At 55.0% G+C, this 12,891-nt stretch overlaps 3 protein-coding genes across 5 annotated transcripts in view; 2 read left to right on the forward strand and 1 right to left on the reverse strand.

The window, feature by feature from the left end:
* UBIAD1 (UbiA prenyltransferase domain containing 1) overlaps positions 1–12,891 on the forward strand; it is a 423,268-nt gene that overhangs the window by 267,985 nt on the left and 142,392 nt on the right. The window lies entirely within an intron of this gene.
* On the reverse strand, positions 2,283–5,374 carry LOC306811986 (uncharacterized protein C1orf50 homolog; the record flags this gene model as incomplete). Its single annotated transcript, XM_079326169.1, has 5 exons — positions 2,283–2,474; positions 3,125–3,256; positions 4,242–4,328; positions 5,162–5,228; positions 5,340–5,374. The coding sequence occupies 5 exons, from the start codon at positions 5,372–5,374 to the stop codon at positions 2,283–2,285; spliced, it is 513 nt and encodes a 170-aa protein (XP_079182295.1).
* On the forward strand, positions 5,358–12,755 carry P3H1 (prolyl 3-hydroxylase 1). 3 transcript variants are annotated; one of them, XM_079326069.1, is made up of 15 exons: positions 5,358–6,050; positions 6,429–6,581; positions 6,746–6,935; positions 7,385–7,516; positions 8,832–8,971; positions 9,646–9,735; positions 9,846–9,898; positions 10,249–10,370; positions 10,523–10,650; positions 10,757–10,852; positions 10,960–11,110; positions 11,566–11,683; positions 11,865–11,940; positions 12,096–12,236; positions 12,307–12,755. In XM_079326069.1, the coding sequence occupies exons 1-15, from the start codon at positions 5,373–5,375 to the stop codon at positions 12,424–12,426; spliced, it is 2,388 nt and encodes a 795-aa protein (XP_079182195.1). In that variant the 5' UTR covers positions 5,358–5,372; the 3' UTR covers positions 12,427–12,755. The 3 variants fall into 3 exon arrangements, with proteins under 3 accessions (XP_079182195.1, XP_079182196.1, XP_079182197.1); XM_079326070.1 differs by lacking the exons at positions 11,865–11,940; positions 12,096–12,236; positions 12,307–12,755 and having other exon boundaries at positions 11,498–11,580; XM_079326071.1 differs by lacking the exons at positions 11,566–11,683; positions 11,865–11,940; positions 12,096–12,236; positions 12,307–12,755 and adding an exon at positions 11,503–11,522.

The following is a 12,891-nucleotide window of genomic DNA, read 5'->3' on the forward strand; positions in this document are numbered from 1 at the left end:
TGCTGCCACCAGCTTCATCCTTGTCTGTGTGCCAATTATGGGTTGCTTTAGCTCTAAAGCACCTTCCAGTATTTCTGATGATGCCTCAGTTATTTGGCTGTAATTAGCTCCCAACAGTGCATAAGCAGTTTTGGGGGAATGGTTCCCCCTTTCCATCACCTCCTCATTCCATGACTATGAGTTCATCACCTCCATATCCTGTCTCTTGAGACCTCCTTTGTGTTTTCATACAAAGCCATAGTGGTTTTGCTTTTTGGGGGCAAATCCAAGAGAAAGACTTGAGAGTGCCTGGAGGAACTGCAGAAAACTGGTGAGTTATGGGGTATGGAGGGGCAGACACAAGTGGACACTTGTCCACTGCTGGACACAAATGACATCCCACCAAAGGCTACAGAAGTCCACAACCACCACCCCCAGTCCTCTGGTGCATGCCATGGTACAGATATTAATGATGGAAACAGATAAAACCAGGGCAGGAATCCCCACTTCCCAGAGGAGCATAAATCAACACAACTAAAGATTTGGTGTTGCTGTAATTAGCACCACACAAAGCCCATGCAGTAATTAACTTTCTCCCTTTCAAGCTAAGATTTAATAGTATGCAGTAAAATCAGACCCAAGGCAATGAAACAAGCAGACAAAAACCCTGTCAAGTAAGACTTGATAAGGAATTAATTATAGCCTGGTCTAATACCACCACTAATAATAATAAACTGCTGTTAATATGTCCTTGTGCTCCAAGTGAGGAAAGACATTGAGAAAAATGTCCCATATTGAATCCAAGGAGCAGGTTTCTGCCAAACAGATGCTTAGCCATGCATGTAGGTGAGCTACTGCACTGGACAGAGCTGGGAGAAGAAAATCTGGGACAAAAAAAAATTCTGGTTTGCTAGGGAGCTGCCCCAAACCTCCCAATCCTCTGTAATGCCAGAAGGAAACAGCTGTTCCCATGAGGAATTGTCACTGCCAGCAGCCTTGAGCATCTCCCAAGATAACTGCCAGTGTTGGGGATGAGGACAGAGGGACACTAGAGACTGGAGGCAAGGCTGTGTCCTGCAAAGGGAGAATAACTCCAGCAATGGCAAAACATAGTGACAGAGCTGGTCCCCAAGGGTGTCATTTCTGCAGATGCCCTCACATTTGGGCTCCACCAAGAAGCACCAACTCCATCCATAGTGGGCCCAGACCCCAGGGGCAGAATTCAGCTCCTACAACTGGTCCCCAACCCTCCCATGCTGCTGTGGAGGTGGCAAGGCCATTGTGTCCATGTAATGCCTGGAGCACTATATAAGATCACCTTGCCATGTCAGCAAAGTGAGCAAGTCATGGGAGAATCTGACCAGATCTAATGTTACATGCCAGGATCCAACCTGGACATCCTGTCAATAAATTCCAACTTTGGCTCCTCACAGAAGAGCAGGCTGAAGTTCCTGAAGCCCTGTGCAGCTAGTTTTTCCTAGGTGGAAAAAAGTGCTGGAGGAGTCCTACCAGCTCCACATGCCACTAAGTCTCCCTGGCAAAGCTAAAGGTATTTTTGCCAAGCAGGAAGAACACAGGCCTGTCTTGAAGGTACAAGTGAGATCAAAGTTGATTTATTTTAATCTCCCCACTGCTCTGGCATAAAGTCATCCAGTATCACGTCTCTACCTGGCAGTTCATGCACTCAAACCCAAGGGGATGTGAAACACACATCATCTGAAGAGCACCTGAAGCCTGCCTGGCACTTTTGAGGATGCTCTTTCCAGAGAAGAGAGCTTCAGGTCACCCCATGTTAAGGGGTGTGAATCCCAGCTAAGGGATTCAGACTTGCTAGGACAGAGACCAGAGGAAGGGTCATCACAGCAGACCCTTTGCACAGGCTTTTGACCACCTTCCCAGACCACAGAGCTCTCTAAACATGTGCATTTAAATAAGGGGCAAAATCCACTCCTGAGATCATTACCTGACACAAGCACTCACACTGAGGTACACCAGAGCCAGGCAGAGGAGATACTATTTTACAGCATTATCACATCAGTCCCAAGCATTTCTGCTTTTTGTTCCAAACACTCTTGGAACTCTCACCTCTTGGTATCACCTGCCTCTTGCTACAGCTTGGCATAGATCAATGAAGTAAATTATTCAATTACCAGAAAATCCAGTAAGACTGAATGCAGAATTAGTCTCCATAAAGCACAAAGCAATCAGCATTTTTGTTTCTTGGTCTCTTTCTTTGCCTGCCTTTGGCAGCATACAGGCACCGTGTCCCCTGGCCCAGGGGCTCTGCTCAGGCAGTCCTGTGGTCACTTGTGTGACTTGGTCAGGCCCTGGAAGTTGGGCTCTGTGCACTGGGGCAGTGCTGCCTGCCTGTTCAGCAGCTTCTCCAGGACAGTGATTTCAGCATCTCGTCTCTCGATGTCCTCAAACGGAGTCCAGGACATGTCATACTCAAGCTTATAGGCACCAAGAAATTCATGGGGAGTGGTGCCCCATTCCTGGTGGAGAAAAGAGAGATTTCATCAGTGGTCAGTTTCCCTTGGAGCTGGGCTGTGCTGTCCCTCAGCCCTATACCTTCAAAGCAGTCCCAGTTACATGACCATCCTATTTTCTAACCTAAAAAGAGGCTCAGCTACCCCAAGTCCACAATCATGTCAAGCTCCAGCACTACTGACAGAGGCAGGCTTGTGGACACAAGATCTCCCTGCCCTGCCCAGAGCTTTGCCCTGAAGCCTTCACCCTGCATGTAAGAAAAAGGGCAGTCTGGAAGGAGGAGACCTCCAAGACCATCCTGTCAGCTGCAGGCAAACTCAGTCCCTGGGCTGAAGAGACTGTCCTGCCAGGTAGCCACACCAGCCAGGGAAGGCTCAGAGCATGTTTACTTCCAAAGAACCACAGGTACCAAAAGACAAAATTCAGGTCCATGCCCCAAAGGGCTTCTTGCCATTCTCCACCAAGAGCCAGAGAACTCCCTAAGATGTCTCTGGCCCCAGCAGACTAACCCAGAGCAAGGGCAAACACCAAAACTGAGCAGAGACCAATAACTGCCCCCACCAAACTGGTGCTTTGCCTGAGCTCCTTAGTTCCCAAGCACCAGAAACATCACTTTTCCCCCCTCCCTGCTTCTTCATGGGCTGTAACCACCCACCTTAGGAGACAGGATGGAGAAGTAGCGCTGGCCACTCTCCCGCCTGTACATGTAGTAAATATTTCCTGGCTTCTTCACAAGGTTGCAGGCCACTTGGTGCAGATCAGCATCCCTGTTGGCTTCATCCAAGACCTGGAATACACAAAACATCTTTACACTTGAAATAAAATGACAACATGCTACTGCCTATCAGCCATAGCCCAAGACACATCACTTGACCTATGGGTCATGAAGCCTTGATCTCCCTGGCATACAGGAAGGAGATGCTTTCCAAAGTGATGCAGCTTTTTCCAATTCTTCCCTGTCAGCAGGACTTCAGAGAACCTCTCCACAGAGGTGGAAATACCTCTGTATCTCACCCCAGATTCTATCACATACTGGGCTTATTCCTCATCTCCACACAGCTGCTGGAGTGAGGCCTTCCTGCTGTGCCCTGCAAAGGAAGGGGCAGCAAACAAAGGAGAATTCATCTCCCCAGCTCCACCACCTGACTGCTCCACTGCTCCAGCTCCACCAGTTAATGATTACATGATGTAATGGCCTCAATGGCAGTGAGCCAGTTGCAGTGACTGGCAGATCCTTCTCCACTCTGGCTCCAGATTTCACCCTTAAGGGTGAAGGCTGGATTGATGAGCACAGCCAAGCCTTGCTCTGTGCTGCTGGGACCATCCTCACCAGCAAATGAACCAGCATAAACAGGAAAGCCAAGCTTATCATCAGGTAAGAGCTCATCTCTCCCAGGGCCTCAGATCCAGCTAGGGCCACATTATCCCTTCACCAGATCCTTCCAAGAGCACAGTGCACACACAAGTCACCTGTTCCAAAACCAGTTATCTCTCTCTGTCCTGACACCTGAGCTGTTTTGGACCCCCTGCCCTTGCTCCCCTACTGTATTCAAAGTCCTTCCTGGTGTGCTCAGGATGCAAGGAAAGCACCAGAATCAACCTTCCCCCATCTCCCTTGACAATAAACCTCCTTATTTATCCATTGAATTTTCTCTACTCAGCTTCTGGCCCCAACTCACATTTGGGCCACAGCTCCTCCCAAATGCCCAGCAGTGGCAGCAGATGCTCATCTCCCCAGGCAAGGCAATGAGCCTGGTGCCATCCTCACTCACCTTCCGTGCCTGCTCCTGCAGGAGCCGGATCTGCTCAGCAATGATTGTCAGTTTGTTGCAGGCATTTGCTCGGACAAACTCATTGGCCTGGGAGAGAAAATCAGGGCTGGTCAGGACAGGAAGAACTGCAGCCTTCTGGACTGTGCTGAGCCAGCTGTGGTCAAGCTCAAGGCATCAACAGAGCTGGGGGTGCAGAGCTGTCCTGGCACTCCCAGGCAGGAGCAAGGATCAGGATCTGTCTGGATAGGCTGAGGGGCAGTGAGAGGGAGCAGCAGGACATACTGGGAGGCAGTGGGTTGGACTGGGAGGTAGTGTGGTACACAGGGACGGGGCAGTAGGACATACACTAAGTGTTTAGGTGAACTGAGAAGCTCTGGGGGACACCACTGAAGATCAGCAGGATGTACTATGAGGCACAGGGGAATAGTGTAACATACTGGAGTGCACTGGGAGAACCAGTAGGACATTTCAGGAAAAACTGGGGTGGACTGAGAACCGGGATGGACTGGGAATCACTGAAGGCATCTGCACACGCTGCTGAGCTAAAGATAGTGGGACACACTGGAGGCAGCAGGGCACACTGGCAGGGGACTTCAGTGGAATGCTCTAGGAGTCACTGTGGGACAGCAAGGCACAGCGGGAGGCACTGAAGTGCAGTGGGAGGTTCTTGAAACACCAACAGCGTGGGAACTCGGGGAGATACTGCAGGGCGCTGCGAAATACTAGAAGGGGACAGTGGGAGCTGGTGGGAAACATCACAGGACACACAGGAGGCCTCCGGGGCCACCGGAGAGCAGCGGGACGTGCTGGGAAGCACCAATGCCGCCGCCGGCTGAGAAGGTCCCGGAGACAGCGGGAGGCAGCGGGCCAGCGAGCCCAGCCCTGCCCCCGCAGCCGCGCCGCTGGGAGCCGGCCCTCACCTGCTGCACCTGCCGGGCCAGGGCCACCAGGTCCCCGGGGTCCCCGACGCGGCCGGAACGGCCGGCTCTGCCCTCGACCAGGGCCAGCTCGGCACCGGCACCGGGATCAGGAGCAGGAGCAGGAGCAAGACCGGCACCGGGATCAGGAGCAGGAGCAGGAGCGGGACCGGGACCGGACCCATCGTCCCCCGGCCCCACGCCGCCCTCCGCCATGGCCAGCCAGCACGCCCCGCTTCCGCCCGGCGGGCAGGTTTCCGCTGAGGCGTCAGCACGCACCGTGAGGGGCGTGGCCACGGGGCTGTGCTGCTCTGATTGGGCGGTGGGCGGGGCGCCGGGGGCGGAGCCGGTGTGGCTCCGGTGCCCGGGGCGGGTGGTGCCGCGGCCCGTCCGCCGTTCGGACATGGCGCCGCCGCCGCCGCTGCTTCTGCTCTTGGTGCTGCCGCCGCTGTTGATGGCGCCGCTGACGGGGGCGGCCACGCCACCGGACCTGGTCCCGGTCCCGACCCTGGCACCGGCAGACCCGCCGTTGCCGTCGCAGTCGGCGGACGCGCTGTTCGCCGCCGGTGCTGAGGCGTACTCGCGGGGGGACTGGCCCGCCGTAGTGCTGCAGATGGAGCGGGCGCTGCGGGCGCGGGCCGCCGTGCGCTCCCGCCTGGTGCGGTGCCGCCTGCGCTGCGCCAACGCCACAGCGGGGCCGGCGGAGGGCACCGAGTCCCAGCCCGACCCGGTGCTCCGGGACCTGTGGTTCTTTCGGACGCTGCTTCGCCGTGCCGCCTGCCTGCGGGGCTGCGGGCCCCCCGCGCCCTCCCGGTACCGCCTGGGCGAGGAGGTGGACCGGGAGTTCGGCCGGCGCAGCCCCTACAACTATCTCCAGGTCGCCTATTTCAAGGTGCGGCACCGGCAGCGGGGAAGGGCAGGGAAGGGAAGGGGTGTCCCGCTACCACGGGTTTTGGGACGGGCGGGATGCACGGACGATCCCGGAATCAGGCGGGAGGATGGACGGGGTGGTACCGGGTGAACCGGGCGGTGGCGATGCCGGTCCCGGGTCGCCGGGAGGGTTCGGAGTCTGTCGCGGCCAAGTGGGGCTGCCGCCGGCAGTCCCGGCCTTGCTCCCCCCGCCCCCTTCGCGCTCCCCCCACCCGTGCCACGTCGGAGCTCGGCGGAGCCGCCCCTGTCACCGCCCTCCATGCCGGCGCCGGGATGCCCGGGCACGGCTGTCCCTCCGCTCCGCGGGGAAGCTGCGCTGCCTCACCCCCGTCCCGCGCAGATGAACCGGCCGGCGCAGGCGGCGGCAGCCGCTCACACCTTCTTCGTGGCCAACCCCGGGCACCAGGAGATGAGGCAGAACCTGGAGTACTACCAGGCCATGGTGGGAGTCCACGAGGATGACTTCACTGACCTGGAGGCCAAACCCCACCTGGTGAGACCCTCCCCTCCCAAAGCCCCTGTCTGCTGTGAACCCAGGGCCGCCACACCACACCTGCTGCCTCAGAGCTCATGAGATGCCATTGTGCTGGGGATGAGGTGATCCCTCAGGGGGAGTGGAGCACTGAGATCCCTTCATCGTTTCTCCTCCCTCCACAGAGGGAGTTCCAGCTGGGCGTCCGCTTTTACACAGACGAGCAGCCAGCTGCTGCCATCCTGCACCTGGAGAAGGCACTGCAGGAGTATTTTGTGGCAGACACCGAGTGCCGCGCTCTCTGCGAGGGACCCTACGACTACGAGGGCTACAACTACCTGGAGTACAAGGCAGACCTGTTCCAGGCCATTACAGGTGGGAGCCATGCTGTGTCCTGTCACAAGAGCTGAGTGCAGTTCTTGGGGAGTTGGTCCACAAAGACTTGGGGTGGGGTAGGGGGTCCCTGAAGAGTAGAAACCCCATCCTAGCTTTCACTAGGGAAGGTGTGGCCTGTAAGTGGCAGGAGGTGTTTACCTGCACTTAGCACTAGGAGTGCCCAGGAATCCTCCATATTCCAGAGGAATGCAGAAAGACAGAAGAGAGACCAGTAGAGGGTCACCAGAATGTGATGGGACATTGAGGATGGCTACTCTTGTCCTGAGAGAGCACCACTGATCAACTCAGAGGTGGACTGCCCCCATCCCTGAGGGTTTTCAAAAAGCTTGCAACCCCCCAGTATGAGCAGGAGGTTGGACACCCCTCAGGGTCCTGCCCAGCAGCCCATGGGTGACTGTGAGCAGTAACACAGAGTTTTTCTTTGCCAGATCACTCCATGCAGGTGCTGAGCTGCAAGCAGGGCTGTGTCACAGAGCTGGCCTCACAGCCTGGCCTGGAAAAGCCTCTGGAGGATTTCCTGCCCTCACACTTCAACTACCTGCAGTTTGCCTACTACAACAGTAAGCAGCTCCTCACCCCATCCTCTGTGGTTGTCAGCACTGGGCACTCAACTCTGCATGGGCTGAAATCGTGGATCCTCAGAGTGGTTTGGGTGGGAAAAGGACCTTCAGAAATAATCTCATCAGTCCAGCCAAAGATGAAGGGACATCATTGGTCACTCAGATCTCCCAGAGCCCCATCCAACCCAGTCTTTAACACTCTGGGCAGTCTGTGCCAGGGCCTCACTACTCTCATCAGGGAAAATTCTCTCCTTAACCAACCTAATGGTGTCCTTCTTCAGTTTAAGACAATTCCCCTTGTCCTGTAACTTGTCTTTATCTCTCTTGTGGCTGCTCTTGGTATGGGAAGGCCAGAAGATTTCTCATGTCCAGGTTCAATAAGCCACATTCTCTCAGCCTTTCTTCACAGAGGGGCTCCAGTCCTCTGACCATTTTTGTGGCCCTCTCTAATATCCTTTTGCTGGACAACCCAGAGGTGCAGGCAGCACTGCAAGTGGCATCTCACCAGAGGGGCAGAATCCCTCCCTTATCTGTTGCCTGTACTTTAGAAGAGTATAAAATGTTTCTGTGTGAATTTCTTCAAAAGGGGGAAAAATATGAACTCCAAGAGGATGGAAATCCTCAAGAAGAGACAGCTGTGAGGGGACCTCATCAATATTTGTCAGTATCTGCAGGGAGGTGCTGGAGGATGGAGTCAGGCTCTGCTCTGTGCTGCTGAGCAATAGGACAAGAAGCAGAAATTGATGCCTAGGAAGTTCCACCTGGATGTGAGGAAGTGTGCAGTGACTGAGCACTGAAGAGATTGTCCAGAGAGGATGTCAGATCCCTCTCACTGGGGATATTCCAGACAATCTGGACACAATCCTGTGCCATGTGCTCTTGGAGGACCCTGCTCAAGCTGAGAGGTTGGACCAGATGACCCACTGTGGTCCTTTCCAACCTGACTCATTCTGTGATTGTGTGATTCTGTGAAAGGCCACATCAAAGTGGGGTAGAATGCTTCAGTGGCTGGAAACTGCAGCTTTGCCAGTAAATGGTTGGGTCTGGTACTTCTAAATAGGCTTTGTAATGTTTTCCAAGTGAGGAAAGTAGCCAAGCTACTGATTGCTGTTGTGATGGTTTCTGGAGACAGGAGAGCACCACAGTCTGAACTTTGCCTTTGTGGCTGCAGTTATCCTTGCTCCAGGGGATCTGCCCTACTCATGGCACTGTTTGGAACACAAGGACTATGTCTCTCATCTCTCCTCCACACCTGTGTTTGTTGTGCCTCCAGTGACCCTGGACATGCCATTAACAGCCCCATTTCTCATTGCAGATGGGAATTATGAAAAAGCCATTGAATGTGCCAAAACCTATTTGCTCTTCTTCCCACATGATGAGGTGATGAACCAAAATTTGGCCTATTACACTGCTGTGCTGGGAGAAAACCTGGCTAGACCCATCCAACCACGAGAGGTGAGCAATCAGTGGGATGAACAGCTGCAGGGACATCTCTCCTCAGTGGAGACCTTTGCAGAAGTTGTAGAGTCTCCTTCGTGCCAGCTACTGAAGGTGGACAGAAATGGGTGGATTTAAGACTGGACAAGCTGGAAAATAGCTGAAAAACATCACTGGCAAAATGTCTTAGGCCAAGTGAAGCTGAATGACTGGCACACAAGGACTCCTGAGAGGGAGGGCTGTGAGAGGCAGGTGGACAATCTTTTAGGAGGATCTGAGCCTACCTCTGTTGCATTTTCCACAACTGAAGTGAAATTGCTTAAAAAAGAGAGGATTTGGCTTCAAAATAGCCAGATCTGGATGGCCAGATCCTGCCTGGGATGTGATAGGCATGGACAGGAGTCTTCCCCACATCAGTTGGAGTAGGGGAAGGGAAGCTGCTCCTAAAGAGCCTCCTGCAGAAGGGGCACACATGTACCTCTGCTCAACTGTCACCTTGCCAAGGCTTGTCCACAGAGAAGTTCAGATAGGATGGGAAAAGCCACTTCCTTCCCAGCTGCCAGATGAAGCAGGAAATCAGGCTGCAAGTCTGGAGCAAGGACCACAGGAATGGTGTAAACCTGCACCTTCCTGCCCACATTTGGGGTCTTTCTTTGCTGTACCTGACCCTGTCCCTCTGCCCCTTGCCACAGGAGATCCAGGTGTATCACCAGCGGAGCCTGATGGAGAAGGAGCTGCTCTTCTTCAGCTACGACGTCTTTGGCATCCCTTTTGTGGACCCGGTGGGTGGTGTGAGACCAGGGGGATGGGATGGCCAGATGGATTGCAGATGAGGGGTCTGTGACCCGGCCAGATCCTTGTCCAGCTCCTGATGTTACTCTTCTGGCTGCAGGACACGTGGACACCTGAAGAGGTGATACCAAAAAGACTACGAGAGAAACAGAAGTGAGTGCTGTCCCCAGCTGAGCTGGGGGTCTAACAGGACAAACCCTTCTTGCTCTGTGGGCTTTGGGCCAAAGGCCATGGCATAGAGCTTCTGCCAGGGGAACTTTTGATTTTGGAACTGGAAGAGGCTGCTGGAGGGCAGAACTTTACTTCACATCAGTCCATGGGATGATGGGCACATGTGGGTCACCCCAAGCACCCCCAAGTGAGGGATGCATTGAGGTGACTCTCTCCAGTCTAGGTGCCAGCTCTGTTATTGGCACCTGAGACAACTTGTCCCTTGTCATAGTGTCCCTCCTTTCTGATGTGGGGCTAGTGGGTGGTGGTGCTGATGGCTGCTGCATGCCCAGGGTGGAGCGGGAGACAGCAGCACGCATCTCGGAGGAAATCGGCAACCTCATGAAGGAGATCGAGACCCTGGTGGAGGAGAAGGCCAAGGAGTCTGCTGACATGAGCAAGTTCATCCGAGAAGGTGGAGCAGGCCAGGAGGGGAGGTGGGATGGGGACCCACTGCTGCCAGCTCACGGTCCCTCCACACATAGGTGGCAGCAGGAGCAAAACCACAACTTCCCCCAGCCACCCCAGAGTTGGTGGCATCTATCCCCATGTCCCTTTGTGCCACAGGTGGCTCTCTGATGTATGAAGGAGCCAGTGTCACCATGAACTCCAAGGCCCTGAATGGCTCCCAGCGTGTTGTGGTGGATGGAGTCCTTTCTGCTGAGGAGTGCCAAGAACTGCAGAGACTCACTAATGTGAGTGCAAGGACAGGTGGAGCAGGCAGGGATGGGTAGAGGATGCTGGGGGGGTCCCATCCTTCAGCTCAGACTTCAGACCAGTAACACTGATGGGGTTTTGCAGGCAGCTGCCTCGGCTGGAGATGGCTATCGGGGGAAGACCTCTCCTCACACTCCCAGTGAGACCTTCTATGGCGTGACTGTCCTCAAGGCCCTCAAGGTCGGGGTGGCTGTGCGGAGAAACAGGCTGTGGGGACAAGGGAGGGTAGTTTTGGGGCAGGTGGTTGCTGGGCTGGGCTGAGCCCCTGTGCTGTCTGTCCCCCACAGCTGGGCCAGGAGGGCAAGGTGCCCCTGCACAGTGCCTACTTGTACTACAATGTGACAGAGAAGGTGCGGCACATGATGGAGTCCTACTTCCGCCTGGAGGTGCCGCTGCACTTCTCCTACTCACACCTGGTGTGCCGCACGGCCATCGACGGTGAGTGTGCCACAGAGGCAGCTCTTGTCCTGCCTGCATCTCCTCTAACAGCTGGAGTGGTCTTGGGCTTTTCTTTGGAGACCTCCTTGCTACTCCCTCACCCACTCTTCCCAGAGGGTGTAGCAAGTTTGTAGCAAGCCCAGTTTGGGAAGATGAGCAGCAGCTCTGCTGGTTGCCTCTAATGGGGTAGATGGCTTCATGCCATACAGGATTTCGTCACTCTGAGGCATTTTGGGATGGGTGCTGAGAGAGGCTGTGCCTGGAAGCCATGGAAATGCTGTGGGACAAGTCAACAGTGTTTTATGCCACCTAAATGGCCTTGCTCGATTCACACTCCAGCAAGTGGAAGTGCTTTAGGCTACACATGACTTTCTTGTCATCTCCAAGCACAGGATAATTGGGGATGGACCCTGTTCTTGCACAGAGGAGTCCTGACATGCCCTGTTCTACCCTAGAGAAGCAAGAAGGTCGGAGTGACAACAGCCACGAGGTGCATGTGGACAACTGCATTCTCAATGCAGAGGCACGGGTGTGCGTGAAGGAGCCCCCAGCCTACACTTTCCGGGATTACAGGTACTGCTGGTGGCTGGTAGCTGCAGCTCCCCACCTAAGAGTACCATGATTTGGCACCTGGGTTGGGAGGAGCAAGGTAGGACATCAAACCTGGGCTTTCCTGCCTCTGGCTCCTGCTATGGTGTTGGGGAGCTCTGGTGATGGTTGCTTGTCACCTCCACTTGTCCCCTGCTTCCTTTAGTGCAATTCTCTACCTCAATGGGGACTTTGAAGGAGGAGCTTTCTACTTCACCGAGCTGGATGCCAAAACTGAGACTGTGAGTAGCTCAGCTCTGAGGGTCCATGTACAGCACCAAATCCAGCTCCTGCCTGCTGCCCCTGTCCCCTGGGAGCATCCCCTGAGCCACTGCAAAAGGTGAATCTGGGTTGAGGGGAACCAACTCACCCCTGACTGGGCTCCCACCCTTGACAGGCGGAGGTGCAGCCGCAGTGTGGCCGTGCCGTGGGCTTCTCCTCTGGCTCAGAGAACCCCCATGGGGTGAAGGCTGTGACCAAGGGCCAGCGCTGTGCCATTGCCCTCTGGTTCACCCTGGACCCTCGGCACAGCGAGCGGGTAAGCTCCCTCCCAGCAGCACCGAGGGGTTTTGGTGGGACTGTGCTCACCACCATGGCTCTGCCCACAGGAGCGTGTGCAGGCAGATGACCTGGTGAAGATGCTTTTCAGCATGGAGGAGGGAGATTTGGAGCCAGAGATGGAGAAGGAATTACCCGCTGCTGTTGTAGTGGGGAAGGACGAGCTGTGACATCCCATGGCAACCAGGATGTCTCTGCTGGGACTAGTCGTGTCAGCATTGTGGCTTCTGGCTGCAGAGTCACAAGGGTGACATGTGGGACTCCTCTGCTCCCAACCCAGTTGGAATGGGGCTTTGGGGAATGCCTTGTACTACCCCTGAAGCATCCAGCATCCCTCTGCAGAGCTGACCTGGGGTGGGTAACATGAGGACAAAGGAGGGATGCTGTGTTAGGGGTAGAGCCCTGGTGCCAATGGGTGCAGATGTGTGCCTTTCCTGAACTTGCAGCTATTTAAGTGCCTTCTACAGAAAATGGGTGAATAAAGGTAATTTTTTCCTAAGCTGTTGCTTTCTAAGTGGGGACTGAAGGCTGGTGCCTTTGGCTGTTTTAAGTGTTGGGGTGCAACCTCCCCTCCTGGCAAATACCTACCCAAGAGTACTGTAGCCTCACAAAGGTGTTTGGGGGGACAAGGTGCC

Source organism: Erithacus rubecula (assembly GCF_903797595.1).
Source record: "Erithacus rubecula genome assembly, chromosome: 24".
In the NCBI taxonomy this organism is placed as follows: domain Eukaryota; kingdom Metazoa; phylum Chordata; class Aves; order Passeriformes; family Muscicapidae; genus Erithacus; species Erithacus rubecula.

What these genes read in the sequence shown, in the direction of transcription:
- P3H1 (XM_079326069.1), top strand. Translation starts at nt 5,373, where the DNA reads ATGGCCAGCCAGCACGCCCCGCTTCCGCCCGGCGGGCAGGTTTCCGCT. An exon ending in TGGAGGCCAAACCCCACCTG is followed by an intron (nt 6,582 to 6,745) that starts GTGAGACCCTCC and finishes CTCCCTCCACAG; the next exon opens with AGGGAGTTCCAGCTGGGCGT. An exon ending in GAGCAAGTTCATCCGAGAAG is followed by an intron (nt 10,371 to 10,522) that starts GTGGAGCAGGCC and finishes TTTGTGCCACAG; the next exon opens with GTGGCTCTCTGATGTATGAA.